At 34.0% G+C, this 17,148-nt stretch overlaps 2 protein-coding genes across 2 annotated transcripts; one reads left to right on the top strand and one right to left on the bottom strand.

Moving 5' to 3' along the window:
* Nucleotides 1-1,511: 1,511 nt before the first annotated feature.
* Nucleotides 1,512-9,314, bottom strand: Sac1 (phosphatidylinositol-3-phosphatase SAC1). Its single transcript, XM_013314276.1, has 14 exons — nt 9,150-9,314; nt 8,465-8,559; nt 7,872-7,990; nt 7,324-7,416; nt 6,883-7,014; nt 6,452-6,560; nt 5,922-6,037; nt 5,197-5,421; nt 4,542-4,709; nt 3,786-3,992; nt 3,066-3,233; nt 2,468-2,569; nt 2,115-2,251; nt 1,512-1,900 (listed from the first exon to the last, which is right to left on the bottom strand). The coding sequence occupies exons 1-14, from the start codon at nt 9,185-9,187 to the stop codon at nt 1,813-1,815; spliced, it is 1,797 nt and encodes a 598-aa protein (XP_013169730.1). The 5' UTR covers nt 9,188-9,314; the 3' UTR covers nt 1,512-1,812.
* Nucleotides 9,315-9,780: 466 nt separating this feature from the next.
* On the top strand, nt 9,781-16,898 carry Rs1 (Dead-box helicase Rs1). Its single transcript, XM_013305935.1, has 15 exons — nt 9,781-9,959; nt 10,101-10,187; nt 10,400-10,541; nt 10,910-11,010; nt 11,704-11,899; nt 12,510-12,658; nt 13,130-13,213; nt 13,560-13,687; nt 14,039-14,236; nt 14,404-14,548; nt 15,023-15,205; nt 15,581-15,761; nt 15,981-16,178; nt 16,254-16,393; nt 16,508-16,898. Exons 1-15 carry the CDS (start codon nt 9,855-9,857, stop codon nt 16,835-16,837), a joined length of 2,367 nt encoding a protein of 788 aa, XP_013161389.1. The 5' UTR covers nt 9,781-9,854; the 3' UTR covers nt 16,838-16,898.
* Nucleotides 16,899-17,148: the final 250 nt, after the last annotated feature.

Here is a 17,148-nt window from a genome sequence, read left to right as displayed (position 1 = left end):
ATCTGTAGTTCCTCTGGTGTTGAGGATGTCCATGGGTGACATGATCACCTTAGTGTTTTTGCCCCTGCTCTTTAAAAAAAACTATTTTGGCTAGTATTAAGTGACGGTTAATTTATTTTTAAGTTATCCAGCACTTTATTTGAACATTGTAAAACTGGCCATAAATATTATAAATTAATAATTAAATATATTACCATTGAAAGCTACAAAATATCAGCTCGTTCGTCGTTCTATTCCATGTCAAAGGATTGAAATACATATCGTGGCTACTAATATAACTTTATGATTTTAATACAATTATTTTAAAATGAATAAACCAGCGCTATGCTTATTTAGATGAAATAATAGTAAATTAACATGAAGTTGCCTTTAAATCCTTAACTTAATAAAGTTGAACCTGGAAAAACGAGAGTCTATGTGATCGCGACATTTTTCTCGCTTATAGAAGCTAACTCGAGTTTCTCGCTTTCGGAGGTCTTCCCTCGAGACCGAATAAAGATTCTAGCTATTGTTATAATAAATCTATTGTAAATGTAATAAGGTTCATTCTTGTTCGCCCATAGCCCGCGTATTTTGGAATGATTTTAAATAATTAAAAGCAAATAAAAAAATTACAACACATCGTTGTTAGTCAAATAAATTTAAATTTCGTATAAATGCATATTATTTTAGAAAAATGTTATAAGTATACATATTAATAAAATATCTTTAAATGCACGTGTACCGTGCGTCGCTCGCTCGTTGTGGTAAGAATGTGCTATGCTGCAAAACACTATAGTACTTATTATCTATGCTATAAGGTTTAATATCAAACAAACATATGTTCATAGTAATTAGCTGCAAAGCAATCAAATGGATTAGGGACATAGAATCAATAAAATCTCACTTTTACACACATTATAATAAACATACAAACTTTGTTTTTTTTTAATGTAGCTGATCTTTAAAAATGGATAGGTTATTGCTTGGAAATTATAGTATTCCTTCGTTTCGATTTAAACTCGTCTTTCCACGTTCCAAACAGTAAAATGTATCTATGTTATTAGTTCGAATCCAAACCACCGCTACCATCAGCGCCAAAATGGCGAAAATCAAATAGGCACAAAACATAACGTCTTATAGCCAGTCCATTTATAGAGGGCATATAAAATATGACATTATATTATTTCATGTATTCATAACAAGTGAGTACAATGTGTGTTACGATTTGTTATAGTTAAAATTTTCTGGTCCTTCGGAAGCGGGATATCGTATTTAGGAGAAATTATTTGAAATATTACGTTTAAGACAAATTTGTTTCATACCTAAATTGCAAACTTTAGTAAAAACACAGACAATAATCTTATTTTGTACTAAAATCGATATTGAAGCATTTAATTGTCAAATCGATTCGCAGATCAGTAGAAATTAGATTTACAAAAGTTTTTTTTTTTTAATTTTCTTTCACAATATTTAATATATTAATTATTTGATAAAAATCGATTTGACAATTGCTTTCATCAATATTTAAAATCGATATGTAAAAGCGATTTATTAAAAAGATAAAATTACCTAAATTGACTAATATATCGACAAATTTTAAAACGTACAGCATACTTAATTAAAAATGCGAGCGATCACACTGAAGGGGAGTAAATATTGTATAGTACATTTGAGTTGGCACGTGGGGTAATTGAGTACTCTTGTTAACGACGTGACAACTGAAATGGGTACTATAATTCAAAGGGTCTTTGGGATTGAGTTTGGGATGGGGGCTGAGGCTAGTCTATGTGTAGAGTTTGGTCTAGACGACGAGGACGAGCCGATCATTTATCATAAGGAGGGCGGAGGGCCGCGGGGGCCCGCGATGGCCAGCCCCCCACCATCCAGGCGGGGCCACTCCACAAACTCCTTGCCATGCCTGAAAATTTACCACATTCACTGTTATTTAAAGGACTATAAAGAAATATTTCTTCAAATATAATATCTAGTTTCGAGAATTTTTTTAATATCGTACACTGTATTTATTCTTGACTTGTTGTCAATAAATCCGTCCTTCGAAGGACCAACTTACTTAATTCTAAAACTTGCCGGAGAAGAGAGTACATGAGATAAAAAGAGAAAGCTATTTATACCTGAATATGAAGGAGACAGTGGCACCAATGGCCGCGCCCCAGAACATGAGGTAGAGAAGAACCTCATTGCTATAGCGCTGTGGCAACACCGCGCTCGCGCAGAACATCGACACCGCCACCAGCAGCACTGACGGGAACTGACATAGACGAGGACATTTATTTACTACCCATTTCAGTGTCACTAATAATATTATATAATAAGGTTAGTTAGTTCTTTGGTCTTTCGGTCACTAGGCAACGTAAATCTTTGAACTCCTGCTAAGTTACTTACGCAATACAATATTTTGGATAATATGATAAGTTTTAATAATGGTCAGGCTATGAAATAAATTAAATAAAAATTAAAAACTTACAGTGACATATTTCCAGTCCCTGTCACGACGTAGTGGACAGGGCGCGGTGTTGCCCTCGCCTTCACTCACAGTGTACTTGCCGAGGATCAAATCAATTGAGTCCTGCAAATAAACTCTTATATACATACAATCAAAGTTCATTTTCGATATACAGGTAAAACCTTTTTCGACGCAAATAATCGTATATGTAAATTTTTTATTGTTTTTTATTAACACTAGGAGCTGTTTCACGCGACTCTGTCCGCGCGAAATTAAAAAAAAAAGATCAATAATTAGGATAAAAACTACCCTATCTCCTAAATTACAGATGCTTACGAAATTTGATAAAAATTGGTTCAGTAGTTTCGGAGTTTATCGTGAACATACATCGTATCAACATTTTTTTTTATATAGCTGTCACTCGCGACTCACCCCGCGCGGTATTAAAAAAAAAACTAAATAAATACTAGCCTATATGTTCTTGGCTATGTTCTACATATATGCCAAATTTCAGCGGGATCCTTACAGCTGTTGGAGATACCTTCTAACAAACATCCATCCAGTCAAACATTCGCATTTATATTAGTAAGATAAGCCATTACTGCTATAGAAAACGTACCTGTCTAAATCCATCACTGAAATTATTCTTATAATATCTGGTTAGTGAGTTTATTCCATCTCGCAGCGCGCCCATGCGCGTGCGCTTGCCTGTGCGCGTGAAGTCTGTCTTTAACGCGCCTGTGCCTGAATACTGACAGGATATCATATCTGCGTGGTCTGCCCATATCTGGAAAGAAAGTTGCTAGATGCCTTCAAAATGTTTAAAAAGGTATAGGAATAATGTGACAAACAAGTTATTATCACATCCATTTTTGATCTTTTGAATAGTTCTTTGTGTTTTGGTCTCTTTTTTTTCTATAAATATCTGTTACGCTTTTATCACGAATCTACTATGTTTTTTTTATATCAAAAGGTGGCAAACGATCGAGCGGCCACCTGAAATCGCTGAAATAGCGAAGTGACCGATGCCCATAGATATACGCAATTGCGTATGAGTTACCTTTAATCGACAGAGGAGAGGATGCACAGAAAGAAAATATCTTCCCTTTCCATCCATCCCCTCATCCGAAAAGTCCACTTCCACTTCCCATCCTTTCCTTATAAGAAAAATGGTGGGAAGGGAAAGAGGGCTAAATTAGGAAACGCGAAATTGCTTTCACATGACGGCTGTCTTCTATGTGGTCGTTGTATTTCACCGGGCGAGCCGAGCCAATTCGTGCGAAGATGTTAATGCGGGCTCTACCACTGTTAAACTTTACGCTTTATCGGTAAAACTTACCGTACTAAACAATCTATCCAGATGTGGATGCTGGTTATCACTGGTTGTCACAGCGAGCAATCGTAATGCAGCCTCCATCTGTCTGCGCGCGAGTAGTGACTGGACGACATTAGTGCGGTCAAGGCAATCAACACAATTAGTGCGAAACACACCAGTCTGACGTAACAACACTGTGCCACCACGTGATAGAAAGTAACCGAACTCAGTCTGAAATAACAACACAACTCATGCCTGTAATCCATGAGGGTAGGCAGAGACTACGGACTTTCATTTGGGGTGGCCTAATAAAGTTCCGTAATACGCTTTTCGCCCTTCAAAATTCACACATATCTTTGAAATAACAAATTTTATTTAAAAAGGTAAAATCTATAATACAATAGTGTCTTACGATTAGTCGACTAAGGAAAAGTTATCATATAAAGACTAATTTAGATAAAAAACCAAAAAAGGTTCTTCATCACAATATCATAATAGACTTAAAATTAATAAATAACAATTATAACTAGGAGCTGTTAAGTTGAATATACACTAGAGCATTTTATCGAGCATTTCTATGGAACGTGAAGTTCCTACGAATGGTACACGTAAAAGTACAATTTCCAAAGCACGTGATGTTCGTCTCGTTGATCTGTTACAAGTAAATGCTCTAGTCTATACTCACCTTTAGAATCCGATCAAACGGAACTTCAATTAATAATTAGATATGTGAAGTCACAAAATGTTCCGAAGTTCTAAGTTGTGTATGTTTTGTTGTACCTGTTCATGTGCGATCCTGTCCATCAGCACAGTCAGCCTGTCGTACCGCATACCACGACATTCCGCATGGAAGTCAAAAGGTTCGTATCGCACGCCGGGCAAAGCGGCTGATGCTACCGCAGCACGGTAACCTCGCTCTAAGGATTCCTCTTTACCATGTTGGTCGATCTGTTAAATGAAATGTCTAGAGTGGATTACGGAGCCCGAATGGCAAACACTAACGAAAAACATCAATCTGTTGGATATTTTAATGAGATGGAAAGTCTATTTGCTGTTTTTGAGTCCAAGTTGTCCAAATTGTGCATTTAAAAAAAAAGGTTTGAAATTCAAGAATGTCATTTACTTCTGTTCATATTTTATATGTATTTTTTGCAAAAAAAAATACAAATAGAGCACATCCGTGTACTAAATAAGTTTTATATTATAACTTTTATTATAATTTAGAAAAAAAAACAACATAATTAGTAGCCAACGTGTTCTTCCAGGCTATCTACATCTATGCCAAATTACAGTAAGATCCATGCAGCCGTTCTGGCCTTCTTACAAACATCCATCCATCTAAACTTTCGCATTTATAATATTAGTAAGATATTTTTTTATTTACACTAATACGGAGTATTTCAATGAGTCTAAATCTTTATATTTATTAACTTACCAAATTAACCAAAACTTGATTCCCGTACCGCTGCATTTGATCCCTCATGTGCCTAGTATAGGCCGCCACGTGGTCCTCCGCAGACAATACCATGGCCGGCTTATATTTCAAATCTGGATATTGCGACCAGAACAACGGGATAGATCCGCGAGTTTGTACAAACGAGGATTTCTCACCTCCACGTTCTATTATCTGTTCCGTTTCTACGAAGTTTGCTACATTACCCTGTGAAAGACAGAAACTCCCATTTACCTCCATATCGCAACGCGTAGTCTCCAATTATGTACTCATCAATCTCTTTAAATGGATAGGCGATTGCTTTAAAATGAAAGCTTTTACTTCGTCCAGATTTAATCGCGCCTTTTGATGTTACTTGACAGTTAATTCTATTTATGTTATTTCAATGCTAAAATGGGGAGAATCAAACAAAGCACAAATTACTACGTCTTATAGCCAGTCCATTTATAGAGGTCAGAACTTCGTAATATCAAATACCATAAGAGTCATTACGCTATTTATTTTTTCAGCTATTTTTGTCCATTAAAATAAAATATAATATTTTATAATGATAGCTAATCTTATCTATTTAACAAAAGCTTTACACATGACAAGTATTAACTAACTGTAGCTGAACAAAACAATTTTGGTACTTGTAAGCGAACATGATTTTAAAACACTAGCATATATCCATTTGCAATTTGAAAACTCGATTTTCCTCTACATACCTGGGCATCAGCTCCTCTCATGAAGAACCTGGTACCAGCTCTATCAACACAGCGCCGAGACACCAGCGACCACATCAGCTGGTGACCATTTACTGTCACATTATTGATTGCTACAACTGGATGAATAGTCAAGGACATCTTACTAATATTATAAATGCTAATGTTTGGATGTATGGTGGATGTTTGTTAGATGGTATCTCATCAAAACATTTTAACGGAATTCAATTAAATTTGGCATAGATGTAGAACATAATCTGGAAGAACACATAGGCTACTAAGTAAGTTTTTTTTGTAATTCAGCATAGAACTTGCAGGCGAAAGCTAGTATTATCTAAATCAATATTCATTTTATTAAAAAAAAAAAACAAGAATATAAAAATCCTGGTCTGATGGTGCTTCAGTTGGCACCTTTATTACATAGCTTGCTAATGAGCAAAGAAATTATTCTCATTTTGTTTCTGGTCAGACTATAAATAAATGTAGAGTTTCTACTTTCTACTCTTGCTTGTTATGTTTTAATAAAAGGATACAGCCTTGTATAACTGGTAAAGCAAATCTCTCAAACTGTTGATGGGCAAAGTCCTTGAGTAAGTGGCCGTTCCATAGAAAACGAGCATCAGCACGACTTGCTAAGGACATCTGAAAATATTATTTAAAAAAATGTACAATATAGGTGAATGTTGGAACATTGGAGTGTTGGAAGGTTGGAAGAAAGAAAAAGTTTGTCAAATAGTTGGTACATTAGTAGGTCGATTAGTTGACATATTGCATGCCACTATCTCGTCTCAGAAGTTCATTTCGTCCCTACTGAGGGGCTCGCAACCCTAAGTTAGGGGTGACAAAGCCATAATCAATGCTGACCCAGTGCGAGTTGACTTTACACATATCTTAGAATTTCTTCACAGATACAAGTTAAGTACCACCCCTGAGCCACCGACGTTTTGATACATTATTTACTTACCTTATGAAAATCCGAAGCAACGGAATGCAGTCGTTGCATTGTGTGTGTAAGATCATATCCATATGAGAAGTAAATGCCTGGGGTTTCCAAAGCTGCTCGCATAAGCCTTTCATATGTATTGTTGTCATCAATCTGAAACAAAAAGTATTTAAGCTGTTTTTAAAAGTATAATGTATTATTACTAGCTATTGCCCGCGACTCTGTACCCTCGGATAAGATATTAAAAAAGATTTAATAAGTTGCCTAAGTGTTCTTGCAGACTATACTCTACATCCATTAAGCCGTTTCAGAGATACCTTCTTACATCCATCTAACCAAACATTTGCATTTGTTATATTAGTAAGATTTCCAATATTGTGACATTTTAATGCTGCTTATTCTTGACTCAATTTGAGCATTTAATTAATAATAAAATAATAATATTTTTTTGTATATATTTACCTGTTTACTTGTCAGATGTGTGGTAGATCGAGCATATGGCAATATTTCAGCACCAGCTAATTGATATATATCATGTCCATTTATCTTTCCAATCTGCAAAAAAAAACATAACATAACAAATTACTTGATGGCGTAAACTTTAGCTTACCAGCTTTAGTAATAGATATAAATTCGTCACACTTGTAAAAATTTTACATGTTAAAGTGAATTTACAGTTGTCACTGGCTGAATATGTTAAACATACGACTTTATCTTGAAAAAAATTACATAGAGACAAAGCAATAGCAGAGGAATTGCAAATGCGTTGCCGGCCTTTCGAGGCCGTGATAAGCTTGCTTCTTGAAGGACCCTAAGTCGTAGCGGTTTGGAAATGCCACCAAGGACAAACCATTCCACAATGCTGCTGTGCGAGGCAGGAAGTTTCGTGCAAACCGCACTGTTGTGGATTGCCAGCCATCGAGATGGTGTGGATGCTTCCTTATGAAGCTTCTAATGAAACTACTTCAATAGTGCTTCCATTCCTAACAAAAGTATTGAAAAAATCTTACCAAAATCCTATATTTTGCTACGACAAGGTACAATCCAGATATCAATCTTATTGTACCAAGGAAACCACAAACAGGTTTGTATGCATCTAATGGAATTGGTATTTTTACTGATTTGACATCTGGAAAAGAATATACATGCATTATGATAAAGACCGTTTCCACTAAGCTATTAGTCTTCAGTACTGTAACATTCGTAAAGGGGTATTCCACTAATAATGCTTTCAACTGTAACAACACCATGGAGACCTGGTCTTTTTCACCTTCCTTGGGGGAGTTATATGCATTTCTTATGCAGCACCCGTCACCTAACCTTGTCTTTTCTTAATACCAGCCCTTTTTCATTTCACATTATATACTTTTCGTTTTTTTTTTGTAACTGTAATATGGCTATTACTGAAGAAGGTACTGTTTCCATAGATACAAATAGCATTTCCCATTCTCATACACACAGTGGAAAAGTAGTCTTTTTTTTATAGGAGAAGGGGGCAAACGAGCAACGAATCGAAACATTATTTGATCCAACGCCCATGGAATAATCTAATAGAATAATCCAATACTTTATCTTTTAATACCAATTTTGATAAAGAGTTTACCTTTCACTGAAGCCTCTCCAGTAATTCTATCAATCACTAAGATCTCCGTTGGATTCACATGTGGTTCCAAAAAGAATTTGTCAGATGTTGTATACCTAAAATATATAGCAAAATACTTATATCTATATCTTAAATAAAAAATTCTAGTGTCACAATTTTCATTCCCATACTCCTCTTAAACGACTTGACTAATTAGAATAATTATTACTATATAAATATAACAAACAATATGGAAAATATTTTTTTATTATGTTTTTCAGGTCAAATATTAACTTATTAAAGAAGACAATTCAAAAAAGTAAATATCTATAATAACTCCATATTTACATTATCTTGTAATCATTGTTAAACAAAGATAAAAATAATAAACAATAATACTTAATTAAATATTCATGTATAACTTAGGTTTGTGTAGCGTATCACTAAATCACTAGATAAATAATAATTGCAACTTTGATTATTAGCAATGCAGAAACGTGTACTTCTTACTTTTATTTTAGAATTGCTTTAAAACATCTAATAAACTAATGATTATAACTCGCGAACTAAGGAGTACAAGGTTACATATAAGAAAACTGATAAATACTATGACTTTCTTGTATGGTTTCTAAGAAAATATTTTTTCCGGCAGATGTTGAAGCAGTTTTATCGAATTATCAAGGTGTATCTTATAGCTAATACTTACAGTTTGATGTCATCGTAGATTTGTAGTATATCTGCCATTTTTGAACGATATCAATTGGTTTTTCTCTAATTTTTGTTATATCATAGCAAAAATAGGAAAAATACTGAACAAGTACACGAAATCAAAATGACAAGTGATGATTTGTTTCTGTGAAGAATGAACAGATTCATGACACTTCTGCTTGACAGTCTTTATATGTCTTTGATTCTTTAATTTATTGGTTTCATATTCTTCAGAGTTTTTTTGCGTATTTTATCTAAATTTTTATTATTCAGGTTGTTTAATATTCACGATAACGCGTAAAATATTAAATTATCAAACAACACTTTTCGTGATTGATACATTTCTCGAATTGGAATTAAAGTTCGTTTTAGAACGAGTCCAGAGCGTTCCGTTTTACAAATAATGTTTTAGTCTCAAAATTTACTTTCTATGCCAAACTACGTAAACATAAAGAATTCTGATAGATAATTTTATGTTTTTATGAAATATAATGTATTATGATACAAAACATTTGAATTGTTAAAACTATAAAAGATGGTGTACCATCTTTTATAGTTTTAACTTTTGCTGCCTCCACCTTAATCAAAAACAAGAACGTGACACGTAACGTTAAAATTGCATGTGTTTTTGAAAGGTAACCTCAACTCAAAGCTTTTGTGTTTACTATTATGTTCTAATATTAATATTAATTTCATATATAAAATGCTTAGTAAAATGGAAGTACCGGGATATCCCGGTTTAATAAAAACAATTGAAGATGGCGAAGAAGTCGAAGATTTGTCCGAGGAATCAGATATCGAAGTAGAAGTAAGTAAAAGTTTTAACGGCATGTACTATTACTATTGTAATATGTTACTACTTAAAAAATAAATACTGTTACTAAAACATTAGCGCACTTATTAATGTGTCATGCGCCCAAAACTTTAATTAACTACATTTTTATTTCAGTATCAACCATCAAAACAAAAAGTGAAAAGGAAAGCAGACTTTGATCCATCTTTTAAATTTGTTGGTTCCGTAGATGAGTATAATAAGGTATCTTTAAATTTTTCACTACTACGCTATTAACTATTAATAAACTTAACACATTCTATGCCACTGTGTTCATATACAAAAGTGAACTTACACAGAGATTTGTTAGCAATAAAATTGTTTATAGATCATTTATGTATATGTAATTAAAGTAGATTCAAAGATAAGAATACCTTATATGTATTAAATATAAAAATTAACACTTTACCTTATAGAATCCTTGGGATGATTTACAAAAGTATGTCCGAAGAAATGTAAAACATACATTAGATGAAAAAATAGCTAAAAGGAGAGCCGAAGTCAAAATACATGGTAACAGTGGTGATGTAGACACAGATTCCGAAGCTGAAGCAAAAGGTATGTTCCTTACAAATATAATACATACCCATAACATATAGAAATAGGCATAGATTATGGATTTTCACTTAACATGATCCTAACACCTCTCCATAGTTTATATTTCAAAAATACTAGCTGTCAAGCGCAACACTGTCTATGTGGAATAAAAAAAAATTGTAGCCTATGTGTTCCTCCAGACTATATTCTACTTCTATGGCCAATTTCATTGAGATCCCTTTAGCTGTTCTGGAGATACCTTTTAAGAAACATCAATCCATAAATCCAAACATTTGCATTTATAATATTAGTAAGATTTAAGCAATGCACATAGCAAATTAATTAGACCTTAATTTATCATTATTGAATTATATTTTAAATTTTAATAGATGAAGATGTCGATGAATTGGAAATATCTGATGATGAACTCAAAAAAGATGAAATAAAGACTAAAGAAAAGAAACTCACTAAAAAGCAAAAGTTAAAAGATGTAAGTATATTAGTTATATATTAAAACATAATTTATTTAAACCATATTAGGAAAAAACACAATAAAAACCTTAATTATTAGTATAGTTAACTACAAACAGTTCAACTCGGATAAGCAAGAAACTTGGGTTAAGAGACAAACCTATGTCATCATCATTAGCTCACAATATGTCCCCCATTGAGGGGTTCGGAGCCTACACTAAGTTATGGGTGACTAGGCCATAGTTAATGCTGGTCCAGTGCAGGTTGACTTCTCACATATCTTAGAATTTCTTCTTAGATATGTGAAGGTGACATCACAATGTTTTCCTTCATCATAAGAAGATAGGATAAATGTACATTGCTACATGCAGGATTCAAACCCAGGACCTGCAGATTGCAAGTTAAGCTTAATACCAGAGCCACCAACACTGTAAATCTGTATAACTGAGAAAAATATTGTAATCCCTTGGACTCTTGCTTATTTACATTCAACTGTATTTATGTAGAAGCCATCTCAAATTTTATTTATCATGCATATCAAAATGAAATGAAGGCGATTGGGCTAACATGGCCCGAGACCAAGCAGAGTCCAGGATAGAGCGAACTGGCGGCGCACTGTGAACGCCCTCTGCCCCACTGCGGGGACATAGGACTTTAAGTCATGTCAAGTCATATCAAAATACGCAAACTAAAACATCTTGATACATTACAGCAATTAAAAGAAGATGAAGAAGAAGGTACTCGTATTGAGTATGATTCAGATTTCTTTGAGGAACCACCACCATATGATGAGCAGGCATCTTTCTATATGATGAATCTCTCTCGGCCACTCCTCAAGGCTATTGGCAGTTTGAACTACGTCCATCCTACACCCATACAAGCAGCTACAATACCTATTGCGTTATTAGGTATGTTTTAATTGTGATTTTGTTTTTAAATTTAAGTAAGACAACGAGATCTTATGCTATTTCTTCTTATAGTCAAGTCACTGGCTGACAATGACATTTGTTGTCTATCAATTCGTTTTGGTTAATTTCAGTAGTTAAATTGATGATACAAATGTGTTTTTAATAAGTGATAACAGACTTATAAAGGTACATGCTGTCCACAAATAAAATAAGAAAATTTAATTAGAAGCCTTCATGTCACTCTACATGTTCTACATCAGTGGTTCCCAAACTTTATTTAGTCTACTGCCAACTTTGAGAATAAATATTTTTTAACGCCCCCTTGTGACCTATATATGTATATTAACGGAGAATTCTAAACGAAACTTTTACTATAACCCGCAACTTGAAACCTGCAGCGCCCACAAGGGGGCGTTATCGCCCACTTTGGGAAAGACTGTTCTACATGAATGCTAAATTTCAGTGACATCCATGCAGCCGTTTGGAGATACTTTCTAACAAACATCCATCCATCTAAACATTCACATTTGTAATATTAGTAAGGTAAATGTGTTGTGATTTTGTACCAATTTCTCATTTTCATAGTCTTTAACTGTACACCATTCATCAGGTAAAGATATATGCGCGTGCGCAGCTACGGGCACCGGTAAGACTGCAGCATACATGCTACCGATACTGGAGAGATTGTTATACAAGGCAGGAGGAGACAGGATCACTAGAGTGTTGGTGCTTGTCCCGACTAGAGAGTTAGGTGCACAGGTAAGGTATTCATTTGTTTATAGTAATCGTTTAATAGTTCTTTTGTCTCTATTAATGAATTATGTTATTTTATTTGAATATTAATAGTACAGTCGAGGCAATTCATGGTGTTGCACTTACAGAAGAATTGCTTTGTTTCTTGCAATGTGTCAAACTCTACGTCTTAGAAATAACCAAATAGGTAGCAGTGAGTTGAGCAGACGGCATGATAAAAAAAAAACAATTAGTTGTGTACCGATTAACATTTTTTACAGACTCATTTAAAAGCTTCTGGTTACTGTTATCAAACGATTGTAGTTTTTAAAGTATAACACTGTCAGATTCCTGGATTGTACCTTTGTAGTCTTTATCTGTTTGGATTGTACATAATTAAGATTGTTTTACTATTTTCTGCTATTCGAATTGCTTATTATTAAAAATATACTTTAATATAGTGATTTAAAACAGTGAGAGGTTATTTTTTTTATTCAGGTACATGCGGTGACAAGGCAACTTGCGCAATTCACTTCGGTCACTATTGGTCTGTCTGTTGGTGGATTGGATGTCAAATATCAGGTGAGTTACGTTATTTGACAGATTTGTTTTTTTTTTACAGATAATAAAAATTTTAGATAGTCCTAGATGACATGAAATTATATGAAAGGATAGAAACTGCCTGCAATTTCGTATGACCGAAATTAAACAATATATAGCCTATGTCATCTGGGAATAGTGTAGCTTTCTATCGGTGAAAAAACTTTTCGATTAGGTGCAATGGTTTCGGTGCCTATTCAATGAAAACAAACAATTAAATATTTCCTCTTTATAATATTGGTTGAAATAAACTTAGTTGAATTATTTTTTAATTTGTTGAAAAAAAAATTTAAAATGTTATATCCTATTTTTTTTGGTCTTTATCTAGGAAAGTGTGCTCCGTCGTAACCCAGACATAGTAATAGCAACTCCAGGGCGACTGATTGATCACATCAGGAACACGCCATCATTCAGTCTTCATTCCATCGAAGTTCTGGTACTTGATGAAGCTGACAGGTTGGTACACTCATAACAGCATGTTGAACATCAGGCTCGCGAAAGTCTGAAACAGTGTTATATTTTTTTTAATTGTCTACGTCTCTGTCAAAAAAAGGTTGATTATTAATGTCTATGGACAGGAACTTTTAAATTATTTCACTTTTATAGAATGAATAATTTTAAGAACTAAGTTACAGGAACATATTGACAAATTAACTGTGGGTTTCTGAAACCAAAATACCCCTTTGAAATATTTTGTTATCTTTGTATTGTCAAAGTTGACAGGGATGACGATATGTTTTATACAGAAATTTTAGTTCAGAAACCAACGGTCACTCTGCATCAATTCATAAATTATTTATTTTTTAGGATGTTGGACGAATATTTTGCGGAACAAATGAAAGAGATCATCAGACAATGTTCCGCTAAGCGACAGACGATGTTGTTCTCAGCGACTATGAGTGAGGAGGTCAAAGATTTGGCTGCTGTGTCATTAAATAAGCCTGTCAAATTGTTTGTGGATTCCAACAAAGATGTGGCGTTTAATCTGCGCCAAGAGTTTGTCAGGTAAAAAGAAAAAAAAAGTTTTGGATATTTCTGAAATTCCATAAAAAAAACTGTGTTTTTATAATTTTATTGACTGTGTTTTTATTAATTTCTATTATTCAAATGTCAAATGTGGCTGTAACATTCAAATACTTGTGTCTATATGTTTAAAAAAAACTATTAACTAGGATACGTAAAGAGCGCGAGTCTGACCGCGAGGCGATCTTGGCGGCGCTAGTGTGCCGCACGTTCCGCGACCGAGCTGTCATATTCGTACAGACTAAAAAGCAAGCGCACAGATTACACGTAGCTTTAGGCCTGCTTGGAGTTAAAGTAAGTTATATTATGCATTATTACTATTTGATACAAAAAAAGAGAAAATATGACCGTTAGGAGAACTTGATGGCGCTAGTGTGCATTAGAAAATTTCTTCCGTTTATAAGTCACTTTTTTAAAAGAAAAAAATATTTATGCATTTCACAGAGAAACAATAGTAAACTAATCAACAAAACAGAAACTTTGTGGTGAACAAATAAAATATTGTTTTGACATCTTTAGTCCTTTAAAACTTAAAATAAAATTTTATCTTACTAATATTATAAATGCAAAAGTTTAGATGGATGGATGTTTGAAGGAATCTCCGTTAAGCTGAACGGATTGATTAACACATATATAGAACATAATTTGGAAGAGTACATAGGTTACTTTTTTAATTCCGTTCGGACAGACTCACGGGCGGACAGATAATTACAATATTATTTTGGCTAGGAACAATTTTTTTTATTTCTCCATGATATATTTTTGTAGGTAGCAGAATTGCATGGTGCATTAAACCAGCCTCAGAGATTGGATTCATTGAAGAGATTCAAGGAAGAGCAGGTCGATGTGTTGGTAGCTACAGATGTAGCGGCAAGAGGTTTAGACATACCCGGTGTTAAAACTGTACTTAATTTCACATTGCCAGCTACATTAGAACATTATATACATAGGGTAAGTAAACAATTATGGACCAGTAATTGATCTACTGTTATTTTTTTTATTTAGTTAATGTTGGGATTTGAGTAAAGATTAGGTAACTCGATTGCAACGCCACTCACTACTCTACTTACTATTTTACTTCACTACTTTCATTCTTACTAATATTATATATTCGCATAGTTTAAATGTATGTATGTATGTATATGAAGGTATCTCTAGAACGACTTAATTTATATTGATAAAATATAATATGGATGTAGAATATAGTCCAAAAGAACATATAGGCAACTATTTTCTTTATAGCCGCGACTACGACCGCGAGATATTTATAAACATTCTTAGAAGAATATCTGCTTGACTTCAATTTTATTTCCGCATTTAACTTAGGTGGGTAGAACAGCACGTGCGGGTCGCGCGGGGGTGTCAGTGTCCCTGGCGGGGGAGGGGGAGAGGAACCTGGTGAAGGCGATAGTGCGGCGCGCGCGTCGTCCTGTCAAGTCCCGCGCTGTGCCACCTGACATCGTCGCTAAGTACCGCGACAGATTGACTAGATTGGAACCCGAGATCGGTAAGATACCCGATTAATACAAAATCGATTTTATTTTTGATTAATCGATATATTCGATGTTTAAGGTGAATTAGACAGTTAACATTGTTTTTTTTTGTGTGTTATGTTAATGACAGATCCATGATTATATTTCAAATTTAATTAAGTAGAATTTTTTACTTATTTGGTTTATTGTATAGTGACGTATATGACAAATATATAGATATATTTTTTCAACAGCCGCTATACTTGATGAAGAATACGCAGAGAAACAACTGAACAAAATGGAGAAGCAGACATCGAAACTGGAAACAAACTTGAAGAAAGAGAAAGAAGGTCCTCAAGTTGAGGTCAAACGGCAGCACGATTGGTTCCAGACACCAAAAGAAAAAAGAGAAGAAAAAGAGAGGCTTGCGTTAACTCGTCATCCGGGGAAAGGTAAAAGAATAGTTTCGTATCTTCAACATTATATTATTATAGCATATTTTTGTTAATTTTATATTTTTTCTACAGAGAATCTTAAGGGAAAAGGTAAAAAACGCAAACGCGACGACGATTCGGACGATGATGACGGCAAGAAGAAAAAGAAGAAGACAACAAAACATACACCTAAGGATACAGCTGAAGAGAGAGTGAAAAAAGAGATGGAGAAGGTAATGTACATAAAAAGAAAATCTTTACTTTACTTCCAGCCAAGAAAAACGTACCTGCAAGATACTTTTCAAACCAACTTTAGATTTTATGTGTAATCTGTTTTTCCTCTTTAGGTTGCTCTACTTCAATCAAGGATGGCGAAACGTAAGAAGAAACAACGCAGAATAAAAGCTGTCGACGACGAAGATGACGAAAGATCGCAATTCAGAAACAACCAAAAGCCAAAGAATAAGAAGAAACAGAGCAACTTTGCAAACGATTTGACAGATACTTCTAGAGCCGCAGCAAAGAGACTGCGATATGATGCTAATCGTGTACAAAAAGGTGTTAAATTCCCACAGAAAAAGGGTAAAGGGCCGGCCAAAGGAAAGGGTCCGAATAAAACTAAAACGTTTGGTAAACCTCAAGCACCTAAACAAGGAGGTCGAAGAAAAAATAAATAATACTTATTAGGATAACAATTATCTGTTTTATATGAACAACTAATAAATATTTTTGAAAATCTGCAGCTAATTTTATTACTGATATTCGTAACCTGTTCCCACTTTTAACTGAGCTATCCATTGATATTCCATGTTCATTTTATCTTTACATTTTTTTGCTTGTCTCTATCACAAATCATAATATTATTCTGATTTTTTTAAATTAAAAAGTTTTGAAAGTCAATGAGAAAAAACTACCCTTCATAGAGTAACGAGTGAAATTATCGATATTTAAAATCGTTAATAGACAAATGCTTTTGAATATAATCTAT

This window comes from Papilio xuthus, unplaced genomic scaffold, assembly GCF_000836235.2.
Source record: "Papilio xuthus unplaced genomic scaffold, Pxut_1.1 DF829758.1, whole genome shotgun sequence".
NCBI classification, from domain to species: Eukaryota; Metazoa; Arthropoda; class Insecta; order Lepidoptera; family Papilionidae; genus Papilio; species Papilio xuthus.
This window is presented reverse-complemented; position numbering and strand designations above follow the sequence as displayed.

Coding starts and splice junctions, on each gene's coding strand:
- Sac1 (XM_013314276.1), bottom strand. CDS start 9,187: ATGGCAGATATACTACAAATCTACGATGACATCAAACT. Junction 8,560..9,149: donor ATCTACGATGACATCAAACT/GTAAGTATTAGC, acceptor TATATATTTTAG/GTATACAACATCTGACAAAT. Junction 2,570..3,065: donor TCAGTGATGGATTTAGACAG/GTACGTTTTCTA, acceptor GTTTATTTGCAG/GACTCAATTGATTTGATCCT.
- Rs1 (XM_013305935.1), top strand. CDS start 9,855: ATGCTTAGTAAAATGGAAGTACCGGGATATCCCGGTTTAATAAAAACA. Junction 10,188..10,399: donor CCGTAGATGAGTATAATAAG/GTATCTTTAAAT, acceptor TTTACCTTATAG/AATCCTTGGGATGATTTACA. Junction 10,542..10,909: donor TTCCGAAGCTGAAGCAAAAG/GTATGTTCCTTA, acceptor AAATTTTAATAG/ATGAAGATGTCGATGAATTG.